Here is a 14,527-nt window from a genome sequence, read left to right as displayed (position 1 = left end):
TTTTCTCAGGCATTTGGCAAAAGCAGAATCTTCTGTTGCTCTTGGAATACTCTATGGGTGAAATTTATTGAAGTCAGTAGCAAAACTCCCACTAATGTCACTAGGGCTGGAATTTCACCTTATAGCTGGTTCTGCTTTTGCTGAGTCTTCAGTGGAAATGATTCCTCTAAATTTAAAAATCTAATTTATTTTAGAACATTCTTATCAAAATACACCTTTCCTTTTTAAAAAAAATCACTACTTGAGGTGAGGTTCCCTTGTAATACTTTTACTGTTCCTGAGGGTTGGGAGGATGGTAGGATGTAATGATGTAGAAGAAAATCTGATTAGTACATAGCTTTTACTAAATATTTTTCCCATTTACAACCATCTTAAATTAGTTATTCCTTCTATCACATCAGCTGGAGTTAATGTTATCTTGGTACCTACTCCTTTGACTGTTAAATATAACTAGCTTTGAGGCATATACAGGGAGAAAAATTTTATAAAATGTTCTCTAAGGGGAAATTGAATATAGGTAAACTGGCCAGGTTTTTTTAAAAAACACACACACGACATGACATTTTTTCATTGGTGTCTGGTGGAAACATCATCTTTGATGGTAGGTTGACTCATCAAATGGAGCCTAACTTGATGATGAATGTTGTCTGCAGTTGAATGGCACCTCTGAATCAGGGCTGGTCTACACTATACACTTACACTGGCATAGCTACGTCTCTCAGCAGTGTAGAAAATCCACACCCCTGAGAGACATAGCTATGCCAACCTAGTCCCCGGTATAGACAGCGCTAGGTCAACAGAAGAATTCTTCCATCAGCCTAGCTACTGCCTTTCAGGGAGGTGGATTACCTACACCAGTGGGAGGGTGCTGTGCTGCTATAGTGTTTTTAGTGTAGACTTAGCCTCAGTTACATCATGACTAAATGCTAAACTTAATTGATTTAGGCTTGAATTTAATGCTGAGGTTAGCGCTTGTCTACATTATGGGGACTATACTAGCATAGCTATGTTGGCATAACCCCACAGTATAGATGCAGCCTACACTGAAAGGCTACATCTACACTTAAAATGCTACAGTGGTATAGCTGCTGGAGAGCAGCAGTATCCCTGTAGCACTTCAGCATAGACACTCACTACAGTTGGAGGGATTCTCCTGTCACTGCAGTTATTCCACCTCCCCAAGAGGTGGTAGCTAGGTCGACAGAAGAATTCTTCTGTTGATCTAGCACTGTCTACACTGGGGTTAGGTTGGCATAGCTACAACTCTCTGGGTGTCAATTTTTTACACCCCCGAGAAACATAGTTATGCTTTTATGTAAGTTTTCAGCGTAGACCAGTCCTGAAGCAGTTTTCTATCAACCTAGCTGCCTCTTACACTGGGGGTTAGGTATGCTGGGTGTGGATCTTTCACCCCCCTGACTGACATAGCTGTGTTGACCTAAATTTTAAGTGTAAATCAGGTCTAGAGTTCTAAAGTAGCAGTATACACTAAACAATGCAAAATGCTATTTTTCCATTGGAAGCACTGGAATATTGTGGATCACTGAATTTTAGATGAAGCTACAAAAATACCATTTCAGCCAGAGGACATCAAGTCATTTAAAGAAACCGTAATACTGTAAAGCCTTTTCATTCGCTTATCCAAATACTGGCTGTTCTCCCTTCAAAGCAGGTGAAACAAATCTAGAGCAAAAACGCTTAATTGTGTCCAAAATATTTTAAAAAGGTAATTTATGCAGATCTATTCTGATACTTTGTTTCCGAATGAGATTTAGTAGTCTGTGCATTAAAGAGAATGGCATCCCAGTCATGAAATTAATGCATTTGCTATTTTATTTATCTTTTCAAAGGTATACATCTTACATTAGCTAATATTAGAACAAATCTCCAGTTACAAGATGCAGTTTAAAACGTTACAAATAAGGCAGACTTAGAAGATCTCCAAATTGTCGTGGGATTTTAATTTAACAAACGCACTAACCATCTATTTAATCTTTTACCCTTTTCAAATTAAGATTATCAAACAATTATATTGCATCTTCCTCACTAACATAATGGATTATAATTAGAGGATAAATACATTAGAAGCTATTCAGAAGTTTACACCTTTTTTTTTTCTCCCCTACTTCTTCCCTTAAATGTTCTGCACAGAGTGATGTCCCAATAGACCTACTGGATGTGGATAAAAATTCTGCTGTTGTTAGTTTTAGTGGCTGTGATTCTGAAGTAAGTAACACAAAAAGGTAAAGATATTAGTTAATGGTTGTACTTGTATAGAGACTACTGAATGAAAGCTGTTAACTGCTGTGTATTAGAATTTGGATTTACAGATTCATACTTTAAAGTCCTAGGAGTTACAATAATTTATTTAATAGCTGAAACTGAATAAAATGTTGGGAGGGAGGAAGTTTGGGAAAATTGGGTTTGGCTGGTAGTATAGTAGAAGTCAACTTTTGGCCCAGTATATTTCTTTACTGAAAGTTATTAGGCAAAGAGCACTATATTTATACATACTGTATATCTTTAAAATGTCAAACTGACGACATGAAAACGCTATATTCCAGATATTCTCGTGTTTGACTAAAAACATTATTTTTATAGATACTTTTTTCTTAAAAAATAATTCCAGAAATGAAATTAGCATTATGAAGATCTTTTGAAGTCTCTATTTTTTTTCACAATTGTCTTCTAAATATTTTTGGTTTGTTAGTGACTAATTTGGCACATCAAAGGTTTACTGCTCGTTTTGAGTTTCTTAATCATTCTGTGAGATCATTACTTTGGCTAATGTTGGTTTAGCTTACAGTGTGTTTTCTGACTAATTTTCCTTTGCATAATTAGGATAATTTAGCTTGTCAGATCCTGGGCCAAGACAATATCGGGGAAACTGGTAGATAATTGTATCTTTTTTAATTTTGCAGAATGGAGTTTTCAGATATATTTTGTTTTCAATTTTAACAAAGTGTTCAAAAGATTTCCTATTCTTTATCTTTATAGAGAAAGCTGGTCTTTACTAATACAATATGGGGTGAAATTCTGGCCCCAGTGAAGTCAATGGCAGTTTTGCCATTGACTTCAGTGGAACCAGGATTTCACTTGTTTACTTTTCATGTAACAGTTTTTCACAGATAGCAAAAAAATGTCACTATGCTGCTAAAGTTTTGATGATAAAACTTCCATAAATTCAGAAATATGTTTATTTAATTATTTATTTGTTTTGTTTTTCATTTTGAATTGTTCACAGCCAAACAGCAACTTTCTCCTTGCCACTTACCGATGCCAAGCAAATACTACTAGACTGGAGCTTAAGGTAAAGATGCTACAAAATATTTTCTTGTACTTTTCAAAAATGTGTTTTATCTAGAAAATGTAAATATGTATCTTGTGCTATGCTTTTGTGAACACAGGCTGAATGAATGGGTTGAATGTGTTAACTTGAGCGAATGACAAGTCCAGTGATTCTTATATGGTAGTCTTCAGACCACTGGTTGTTCACTGAGAAATTTCTGGTCACTTGCATGATGCTGATGAGAACTCCTGCTTTATAGCTGCTTGTACAAATATTCACCTTGGAAGCCACTGAAGAGAAGCGGGGCAGTGTGGGAGAGAAAGCGTAGCATCCTTACTTAATGACTTCTGACTCTGAAAAAAGAGGAGGAGCCAAGAAATCACAAATGAGTCTAGAAACAGAGACTTTCTCCGAGTAACTTCAAAAAGGATGACGCAGGGAGAGACGTGCCAGGAAACAGAAGTTAGAAACAAGAAGGGGAGATTGTTTCAGATTTTGGAACGGAAATTAACTCAGTTTTAAAGCTTGACTATATATTTACCTATAAGATCAAATGCATAGTTTGATTTTTAATCTTAAACCATTCATAGAACCATAGAAATGTAAGACTAGAAGGGATGTTGAGAAGTAACCTAGTCCAGCACTCTGCATTGAGGCAGGATTTTGGAACTTGATGCAAAGCCCATTGAAGTCAATGGGAATCTATCTCTTGACTTCAGTGGATTTTTGCATTGGCCCCCTTTATCCTCACAACATCCATGTACCTCAGTACTCCCCCTGTAACAGGGTAAATTCCTTGTAACTTTGTGCAAGTCATTTAAGCCTGTGCCTGAGCTAGAAGTTAAACTGGGGTTTCCTGAATACTGGTTGAATAGTCCAGCCACTATGCCATCTTTCATTCAGATGGTATAAGCTATTTTAGTAGCATCTTATGCCTTGCCCCACCCCTGTGGCATGTGTAGGGGTGGTGGGTAGGATATCCCTGTGCCTTGGCAATTCCATTGAAGCTGTTGACAGCTGGTACAAGTTAGAGCAATCTAGACAACAAATTAAAGTATTCAGGACTTGGTTTGGGTAGAGTGAGGTTCAGGATGTGGGGTGAGTGCAAAACTGGCTCAAATCCTCTTTTGCACACTCCACTTTTCTTAGTGTTTCCTAACTGCAGCTGAGGATCTAGACCCATTTCTTTTTTTTTAAATCTTGTTTTGGGGGGGCTCAAGGATTTTGCTTGTTGTGAAGATGTAGGTTCTATTGAAGCGGTCATTTTGGAATAGTTTAAAGTGTAGAATGACATGTCTTATGTCATTATCTTACATAGCATAAATTCTGCAAAAACTTGTACAGTAACACCAAAGGATTAGGAGTGGCTGGACAAAGTCTTTGTTCTTTGGGCAGTCAAAATCAAAGCAAATGGATTTTCTTTTCCTCTGTAATAAATCTGTGCGAATTCTAGAAGTTTCTTGTTGAATGCTATTCCATCTAGTTTCAAAAAGTTAGATTTGCCCCTTTCATAGAAGTACTGTGTTAATTGAATCAGTACTGTAGTTTAAAATTTTTTTTAAAAATTCTGGTAAATTCATTAATTTTTTCCCTCTCCTCTTTGTTTACTGATGTAGATTCGATCAATTGAAGGCCAGTATGGGACACTGCAAGCATATGTAACACCAAGAATTCAACCGAAAACCTGCCAACTTTGTCAATATCCGATTAAACCACTTTCACTTCATCAAAGAACTCACTTTATTGATCATGACAGGTATTTACAAAGAGAGAGCAATGCTACTTCTAAATTGGTTCAATCCAATTGAAACTTAGTTGACTGTGTAACCTGCAGTAATCATTTTAGCAGCTGATTGTAATACTCAAAATCGCAAGTCTCTTCTAGGGTTGTTCTTATTTTAAAAAAAAAAAAAGTGCTCTCCCATATCTAGCTGAGCCCAAAAACTGGTCCAGATTTCTTGTTTGCCTTTTATTCCTCTGTTGTGAGGCTGTCATTTTATCCAATTATATGTAATCTCCCTGTTTCTTACATCACTGCTATTGCAAACTTTTAAAAAGGACTGTAGGAAAATAGGTTTCAGAGTAGCAGCCGTGTTAGTCTGTATTCGCAAAAAGAAAAGGAGTACTTGTGGCACCTTAGAGACTAACCAATTTATTTGAGCATAAGTTTTCGTGAGCTACAGCTCACTTCATCGGATGCAATAGAATCCCAGTGAACTAGACCAAATGCGTTTACTCCTTCTTGATTCACTTGCATTCAGATGCTAATGGGAAAAGTTTCCTGTGCCTTCCATCATGCCTATTTCACATGTATTACCTCTTCAAAGTACTTGGATATCTCTGGTTTAGAGAACAGGAGACTCTTGAGAGTGTTTCTAATACTCTGTTTTTCTGCAGAGTTGATCACCCCACCCACAGCCTGCTTTGGTTTTTAAAATGCAAAACAAGTAACCTGGAAAAACAGTTTGCCAATTTATGGTATTTTTGCCCAGTTGTGACTCATCTGGATTGAGAATATTCAAATAAGGAGTCTGTCTCTCTCTCTCTCTCTCTCTCTCTCTCTCTCTCACACACACACACACGATTTTGTGTTGAATTCATCAGAGAATACTATTGAATGCTGATTGTATCATTCAGAATATATTTCAGTGTGAAGGAAGTCTGAATTAGTTAATTAGTTTGCTAGAAGTCAGTGAAAACTCATGTTTGAGGCTTAAAGGGAGGAAGACATACCATATGAAAAATAAACTTTCATCTTCAGTTGCATAGCTACTGCAACATCAGTACTGCTCATCAGCAACTAATTCCCATCTTCTTTCTGCATTCAAAATACTGTAGACCCATGAACACACTGATGCTTAAAGGCCACTTCAGTTTTGCTGAAATTCACTCCTGGATTGTGTTTTGCTTGCCTGAAGTTCCTGAAAAAACTCCAGTAGGAGATAGTGTTACTTTCTACTTTCAGAACACCTTCCTGGATACACAGCTTGAAAGTACTTACAGGTAAAATCAAGTACAATTGCTGAAGCATGTTTTGGTTAAAAACAAATATACAAATAGAGCTAAATTGTCCCCTAAATAAGCTCTTTTTTTATGGAGGGGGACTGCAATCAGAATTTATCTGGTTGTTTATTTTAGGGCTGGGAAAACATGGTTTGCAGTCCTCCACCCTATGAAACGAGGAAAGAGTTCAGCCCCTGAAATCTGAGGATCTTGAGAGTTGCCAGAAACCAGAGCAATCTGTGTAGAGGCAGTAAACCTTGGCAATGCTTCCTTGAAGACATAGCTTGTTTCCTGTTATGATGTATTATAGCAGACAGTAATTTTTGCCCTGTCTGTCACCCAATCCTTGTGGGTCACCCAGTTCTTGTGACGCCCCCATAGAGTGGACAGGGTGAATAATTCCATATGTCCAGGATTATCAGAATATCCTGCTGTGGAGGAGAGCCTTCTCTTTTCCATGTCTTCACCCTAGATGTGTCCATTCTGAATACCAGCCTCAATCAAATCCTACATTGCTTATTCAGGCAAACTCCCTTTCAAGTCAGTAAGAACTTTACTTACACATGGGCTGTCAGATTTGATCATTAGTACGTATTATGCAGTAATTAGATGATCCTTCAAAATTTAGTGTTTTGTAAGGGTGAGATAATTGAAAATAATTGAGCATTGCTAAACAGGGAAGCCTTAGTGTATTTGGCTTTGTAACTTGTGTCTTTAGCATACTGTGTGCTGTGAGGGAGACAAATTCGGTGTTCTTTTTTTGCAAATGTAAGTGCCTGTCTAACAAGTATTGCAAAACTATCTTAGAGCACACGCTGGTTTGTAACTTTATTTTTTTCCTTTTTCAGTAAAGGAAGCTAAATCACTAGAGAGAGTTCCTCTCTCCCTCTCTGTTACAAGTATAATATACTCTTATCGTTAGTTTTAATGGGTGTTCAGTCTTCCTAAGAAAGCATGTGATAAAGTCTCAAGCTAAAAAAAATCCTCCCCTTTCTGCAGCTCCCATTAGAGAAATGTTTATTTTCAGTGTTAGGAATAATATTCTCTGTTATCTTTAAATGAACCAGTGTGCTGCTTCAGCTAGCAGATATCGTTTTGCTTTATAATAGAGTTGTAGAAGCTGGAAACATTAATTACTATTACTCTAATTATACAGATTCCAACTTGATCTGGGATTACAATAAGAAATGCTTATAAATTGATGTAGAAAGCATTTTGACTCTCACTTTTTTTCATGTAAAGTGAGACTGATACTGGGCGAGTTGTTAAGTGCTCATAGTATGGTGACAGGCGCACTGTAATAACTTAGGGTATGTCTGCACTACCCGCTGGATCGGTGGGCAGTGATCGATCCAGCGGGGATTGATTTATCGCATCTAGTCTAAATCAATCCCTGAGCGCTCTCCTGTCGACTCCTGTACTCCACCACCGCGAGAGGCACAGGTGGAGTCGACAGGGGTGCGGCAGCATTCAATTCACCGTGGTGAAGACACTATGGTAAGTCTATCTAAATACGTCGACTTCAGCTACGTTATTCACATAGCTGAAGTTGCGTAACTTAGATCGATCCCCACTCCCCCCTAGTGTAGACCAGGGTTTAGGTAGCGAAAGAGATGTCAGGAATCCTAGATAGTATACTGTGTTCCAAATTTTTTACATGTACACACGCACGCAGACAAACCCTGCGTCCTCTATGGCATAGGAAATCCATAAGAACAGCCTATGCTTTCTGACTGTCTGAGAGAACGGTGTTTTGTGGTGTAGCCAGATTGATAAGAGTAAGTTCTGAATAGCGAGTGTGATGAAATCAGTGTATGAACTATTCTGATAGCTAGTCTGTGGAATAGCTTTAGTGATGGCCTCTAAGGAGGTTGTGCTTCATCCCCTGACTGGGGGTCGTGGGAAGCCCTATTTATTGCTTTAATATGGAAACCAAGTGCACTGGCCTGCCCTAACTCTACTACTTAAATCTTTTTTTCTTTTGGCAGAAAAGGAGAGGGATTTTTCAAATCTGACAACATTTCTACCATATCCATTCTAAAAGATATGCTCTCTAAAGAAGCCACCAAAAGGAAAATTAATCTCAATATATCCTATGGTAAAAAAATTCTCCTCTACTTCATTTTATCATCTTATGCATGAAATGCATTAAAAGTATTGATCTGATTACTAATTTTTTTTGTTCCTACTAGATATAAACGAAGCATCTGTGAACCACACATTAAAACTAATCCACCCGAAACTAGAATATCAGCTGCTTTTGGCCAAGAAAGTTCAGTTAATAGATGCTCTAAAAGTAAGTATCTGATCATAACTTCTACGGTAGAAGGTGGGAGGTTGTTTTGTCTTAGGATGGCAGTGACCAAACTTGTGTCAGATGCAGGCGTCACTGCATTTGTAGTATTTCTCTTGCCAGGACTGCTGTTCATGTATATTGGTCATCGAAGAGATTTTGTTAAAAAGAACTCCATACCCCACTTGTATTTGAGCTTGACTAGTGAGTAATCTGTTTTAATGATCAGTTATTTGTGACAGCTTTTTAAATATAGCTACCTCTTGCTACCCTGTCTAACGCTGGTTCTCCAGCTCCCTCCTTCTCTTCCTTGGTCTTTTAAACCAGAAGATAGTCACCTGCAGCAAGAGATTAAGTAAGACTCTCTTTTTGAGGTTCTGCCCCAGCTATCAGCAGGAAAGTATGTGGGAATTATTCAGAAGTTATTAATCTTTGACCCTGGAACCACATCAGTAATCTTTTGGAGGTGGAAGTAGTCTAAATTGGAGAAATTATTGATATCCTGCATTTACTAGCCGTAATATACATTTTTAAAAACTCCCCTCGAGGATAGCCTTGAAGGGAGGACTGTACCTTTTCTGTGGCTACACAGAAATCTAGTCTGTGCTGAGTGTTAAACTGAATAGGTATCCTTCTAAAGATCTATAAGAAATGGTGGTTTATTCTCCAGTACAGACATCTGTCACACCTGATTTATCTGGCCTCCATGACAAATGCAGATTCTGCAAAATGTAAGCCTTAAATAAATTTCTAACCCATATGGTTTCAAAAATTAAGTTTCCAATTGTGAATCAAGCAGAGACAGCTTTAAAAGTAAGAGGTGTAAACCATCCCAATTGTCTCAGTCAAGTGTTAATTCTGAAATCCAATGACCACCTTTTAAGAGACAGATTTTCAGAAAATGTAGGTGTTTGGCTACACAGTTACTACAACTGTGGGGATTTGCATGTGTAAATAGCGAAATAAAGGGCAGCAATAGCATTGGTTCTAAAAGCACCGAAGTCAATTTCTACACTGAAGCCCTAGGATAGCGAGAAAAGCAATGGTTAGATGGTGGAGGGTGGTTGTGGTATTTAACTGCTGTCCACAATACCACAGCAGCTGGCTGCTTCTGATAAAATCCACAATTAATAGTTAAGATGTTGATTTGCCTCTCCTTCAGTTTTGGCTGCTATAATGGGGAAGTCTCTGCTACTTATTCCTCCTCAAGCTTCCTTTCATCCTAGAAAAATCTCCACTCCTTTCCTGTGTTACTGTTCATAAATTTCTCAAGCAGTAACAGAGTACAGTTGACATGATTCTTGTTTATTTAGTTGCTGTGCAGAGGACTGTTTTGATCAGTTTCATGGCTGCTAGTCTAGTTAATTTCATTTGCGCTGCTGCTTTTTAAGACAAAGCAGCTGACCTCCTGGAGCACTGTTTCTGTACACTAAAGAGGACAGCACTGCATTGATTCACATTTCAAATATTTCCTTTACAATTATACTCATTAGAACCTTTTTTAATGGAAAGCTTTAAATTCTATAGAAAATGGTGAATTACCCCCCCCCATCCCCCCGTGCTAGTTGGCAAATGGATTGTTTTAACCTCTTTCTTAACTGTCAAATGCACAAACTCAGCCTGGAATCTGAATCTGGGTTCTCTGGCTACTTAATGTCCTACAACTGTGGTTCTCTCAACCAGGTGTGTGTGTACCCCTGGGGTAAGCAGAAGCCCTCCAGGGGGTGCATCAGCTTATCTAGATATTTGCCTAGTTTTACAACAGGCTACATAAAAAGCACTAGTGAAGTCAGTACAAACAAAAATTTCATACAGCCAATGACTTGTTTTTACTACTCTATATATTATCCACTGAAGTATAAGTATGACATTTATGTTCCAATCGATTTTATAATTATATGGTAACAATGAGAACAATCAATTTTTCAGTAGTGTTCTGTGACACTTCTTTATTGTCTGATTTTGTAAGAAAGTAGTTTTTACGTGAGGTGAAACTTGGGGTATGTAAGACATTCAGGGTGACTCCTGAAGGGGTACAGTAGTCTGAAAAGTTTGAGACCCACTGTCCTACAATAAAGGCATCCTAGCTGGGATGATTTAGTTGGGGATTGGTCCTGCTTTGAGCAGGAGGTTGGACTAGATGACCTCCTGAGGTCCCTTCCAACCCTGATATTCTATTAAAGGTTTTTTGACTGGAACTTTATTAACAATACTATTGATATGAGCCAGAAAGGAACCTGGCTCCCTCTTTCATTTTTGTGTTTGGTTCTGTAGCACTAACAGAAGTAAAATTTAATGAAGGTTTGTTGCTAGTCAACAGGCATGACTTGAAATAATATACAAGGAACTGCTGCTAGTTCCACTTTACATAGACATTTTTCTGAGGACAACTGACCTTTAACATCCCAGTTAAATACATGGTGAAAGTTCACATGTCATCCCACAGCACTATTATTTCTGTCTGTTTGGAGATTCAGGCATCATAGCATCAGGTCATGTTGAGAAGGTTGTCTCCAACCATAAAACAGATTTTTGTTAATGAAGTTTAGGTTTAGAAAAAATAGATGAAACCCCAGAGAAGTGGTGGTATAAAATGTGAGTAATAGTTTAGTGTGTACTCTTAAGGTGTCAAGAAGAATTTAAGCAACTGTTCTTTCCTTATTTTATGGTATCGTGTTTTCTTTTTTAAAAAAACACTAACTTGAAATTAAGTCTGTTTTTAAACATTAATTATAAATAGTTTCAGGTACTCAACTTGCCCTAGATGACCCACTGGAAACTTCGTGACTTGTGCAATCTAACTTTCCTACCTTTTCTTCTTTTAAATGTTTTTCCCTGTTTGTGTGAACAGCCAAACAGCAATGGGAAAGTGATTACTAAATTTGAAAAATGGTACTGACTATATGCTGTGTGCCCAATTCTAATTCCGTTGTAGTCAATGGAAAGACTTTAAGGTCTCATCACATTCCCCTTAAAATCAATTAATGTGCTGCACTGTGTAAACAAACTGAAAAAATAGAGAATTTGTTCTTATCTTAATTTGTAACAATAGTGGCTCAGATTTTTAGACAAAAGTGTGGGGGGTTTTGTTTAGGTTTTTTTTTTAATTGGAGCACCCTTTAACTTTATATGGTTATGTCTCTTGGCTACTGGATTGTTTAAATTTTATTTAAATATGTGGCAGCTAAAAAAAAAAAAAACAACCTTAGAAATAACCTTTCCATCCCTTGGTACTCAGTTTGTGTCCAGGGAGAGAGTCCTATTCTTGCAGCCACAAAAATGTCTGCTTTTAGTCTAGAAATGATTAAATATCAGGAGGGATGGGGGAGTGGTGCTCATAATCTTAACTTAATCTGAAAGAACAAAGGATAATTTGAGCTGAGGTCTTTTAAAATATTTTGTTCTCAAATTCCAAATAATTGTCATGTAAAGCAAGATTATGTAGTCTTATTTCTGTGGACTTTAAAAAGTAACTATGTAAAATTGACACTCTTATCTAGAAGACTTGGTCTCTGGGTATCCTGTTTTCTGATGTTGGTAACCAAAATGTTTTGGGAGTTTTATTGCTTTTTACCCTTTACAGTCTTGAAGAATCAGCAAAGTTCAAGGAAATTGAGCAGTTTTTTGTTCCTTCTTGTGAAATAACAGAATTGTCTATATAATTATTGGCACTTCTGAACACCTATATAACCTGGGTCTAATTTGTCCTGGAGAACCTTGCTTACAAGTGGTGATGATAAAGAAAAGAACCCAGCTTGATTCTCAGATTGCAGTGTCTGGAGCTGTCAGCTAGAGAGAACATCTTTTTAGTTGTAAGCTATGCCTGTTTGATTTCTGCATCTATGGGGGAAAAAACAACTCCACAATGCCACTTTCAGTGGTCTATTTCCACAGTAGAATGACATTGTAAGATAATACTATGCATGTTAAAATTATGTTTAGTTTAAAAAAAAAAGTACAGGACCAACTTCTTATGGAGTCAAATTCCAGAGCCAGAAGATAACGAAAGTTGGGAAAATTAAGATTTCAGGTGCTCAATTCTCTTTGAATTGGCCAGGACAGGATGAACTGTCACACTCCTATTTTTGATAGCCAGTAGTTTGTTGAATTTTTCAGTATCAGTTCCTGTCTTACTGTAATATTCTCTACATTGGGTTATTACAGTTAGCGCCAAAACCCAAACTGATTTTGTAGCATAGAAATGGCCTGTTGAAGTAACTGCAAATGTTCACTTGATTCCTTCATCAGTCCAGATTATTATTTCTAAAAAAGGTGAGCAAACTAGTATTTAAAAGGAACACAGTTTAATGTGGTAGCAAGTTCTGAGTAGGATCCATTTTCATCTGGTGATACTGTTTCTTATTCTGAGTTTTCAGAAAGACACCAAAATCAGATTGAAAAACTCAGTATAAGATCACTGTTCAGTTCTAAAACCACCAGCCAGTGAAAAAATAGTCCTGATGAACTGAAGGCGAGTCATTCTGCTGTTGATCAGAAATGGAAGCTGTAATGGGGGTTTGAGAATCCAGTGGTAAAAGTGGACAATACTGTTTGGAACTTAGTGAGGAGAGGGAGAAAAATTACATTTCCAAAATAGTAAGAGCAGTTTTGAAGGATTGTTTCACCTATCTATGCATTGCCTCCTGTTATACCAATAAAATAAAAACCAGTAGGATCTTATTAAAGGGGAAAAAGGCAAAATGCCACATTTATTGTGAATACAGAAAGAATCATAGTAAGCAGTTAGTTATAGCTATAACATTCCATTCAATTTCATATTTATTCACACATTCATTCATACACACAGAGGTTCTGCAAGGTTATCATCATAGTTACCAGCCTTAGAGTTGCTCATGCCAAGCCACTGGCCAGGTGGCCTGGATATGAAGAGGGAGCAGGGCCTTGTTATATGCTCATCTGATGCTCCTGGAAGTTGGTTTGCAGAATCAGACCCCCAAGTTCTCACTTTCTAGAGTCCATTTTTATAGGAATTTCTTCCTATGCCAGTCTATGGGAATTGCTTCATCATGCTGTTGCTGAATCAATCAGCAGATGGCACATTCCTGATGGCTCCCTGCTGCCAGATGTTATCTTGTTCTTTGGTTCTCCCATTCTTGAGGCTGTTGAGTGGATTCCAGTCTGCCCTCCGGGGGTCCTCTAGTTATTTCCACTTGACACTGGATTCTTAGGCTGGCACCTCCCTGATCATTCAGTTATTATCCCCACCAAGCATCCATCCACATACATCCTCTATCTCTATTTTAATCACAATTGTTAAAGCGAGATGAATACAGCAAAAGGGTGGGGAGTCTCTGGGTGCTGTTTCTGTTACATTGCTTTGAGTCTCTCTGTGTGAGTAGTTGTTACAAAGAATTGCTTTGAGAACAGACTGTCTTAGAACGTACTAACACAATTAGCGGCTTGCAAGTTTCACACAGAGGGAGAGAAACAGTACCAAAACCCAAGAGACCTCTTAATTAATAATACCCTGGAATTTAAACAATGAGGAATCAAACTCATTTGTGAATTTAATATAGAACTTCTTTAATATGATCCAACACTGTCAGATCTAAACTCCGTTTTTAGAGTTGACAGCCTTTAATTCTTTGGTAACGTTTTAAAATCTATTTTAAGGAGTTGCAGGTTCATGAGGGAAACATGGACTTCCTGATACCAGAGTACCGCTGCATTTTAGAGGAATCAGACCACCTTCTTGAAGAGTACAAGAAACAACCTGCACATCTTGAGAGACTTTATGGTTCGTTCTTTAATAGAGCTTCTCTTTTTTAGCTTCTTTCTTTACACTAAAAATATTAACAGCCAGAGAGAGAGCATGCATGCACGTGCAATAGACAGGATAAAAATATAGTTCTAAGTTTTCTAGAGTAAATTAGCAGGTAGGTACAATCTAGTAGCACCAGGAGGACCAGTGGATCACAGTG

The 14,527-nt window shown here is 37.7% G+C and overlaps 1 protein-coding gene across 7 annotated transcripts in view; it reads left to right on the top strand.

Annotated features, from left to right (window-relative positions):
- Positions 1-14,527, top strand: part of BBS7 (Bardet-Biedl syndrome 7) — a 43,427-nt gene that overhangs the window by 25,228 nt on the left and 3,672 nt on the right. For 5 of the 7 annotated variants that reach the window (XM_073341032.1, XM_073341035.1, XM_073341031.1 and 2 more), the window contains 7 exons: positions 2,152-2,226; positions 3,245-3,310; positions 4,906-5,045; positions 6,128-6,292; positions 8,281-8,390; positions 8,485-8,588; positions 14,220-14,343. In XM_073341032.1, coding sequence (XP_073197133.1) covers positions 2,152-2,226; positions 3,245-3,310; positions 4,906-5,045; positions 6,128-6,292; positions 8,281-8,390; positions 8,485-8,588; positions 14,220-14,343 — 784 coding nt within the window. Of the gene's footprint in view, positions 1-2,151; positions 2,227-3,244; positions 3,311-4,905; positions 5,046-6,127; positions 6,293-8,280; positions 8,391-8,484; positions 8,589-12,168; positions 12,398-14,219; positions 14,344-14,527 lie in introns of those variants that run through there. The other 2 variants (XR_012158547.1, XM_073341034.1) reach the window with 2 other exon arrangements.

Source organism: Lepidochelys kempii, chromosome 4 (genome assembly GCF_965140265.1).
Source record: "Lepidochelys kempii isolate rLepKem1 chromosome 4, rLepKem1.hap2, whole genome shotgun sequence".
Classification (NCBI taxonomy): Eukaryota; Metazoa; Chordata; order Testudines; family Cheloniidae; genus Lepidochelys; species Lepidochelys kempii.
This window is presented reverse-complemented; position numbering and strand designations above follow the sequence as displayed.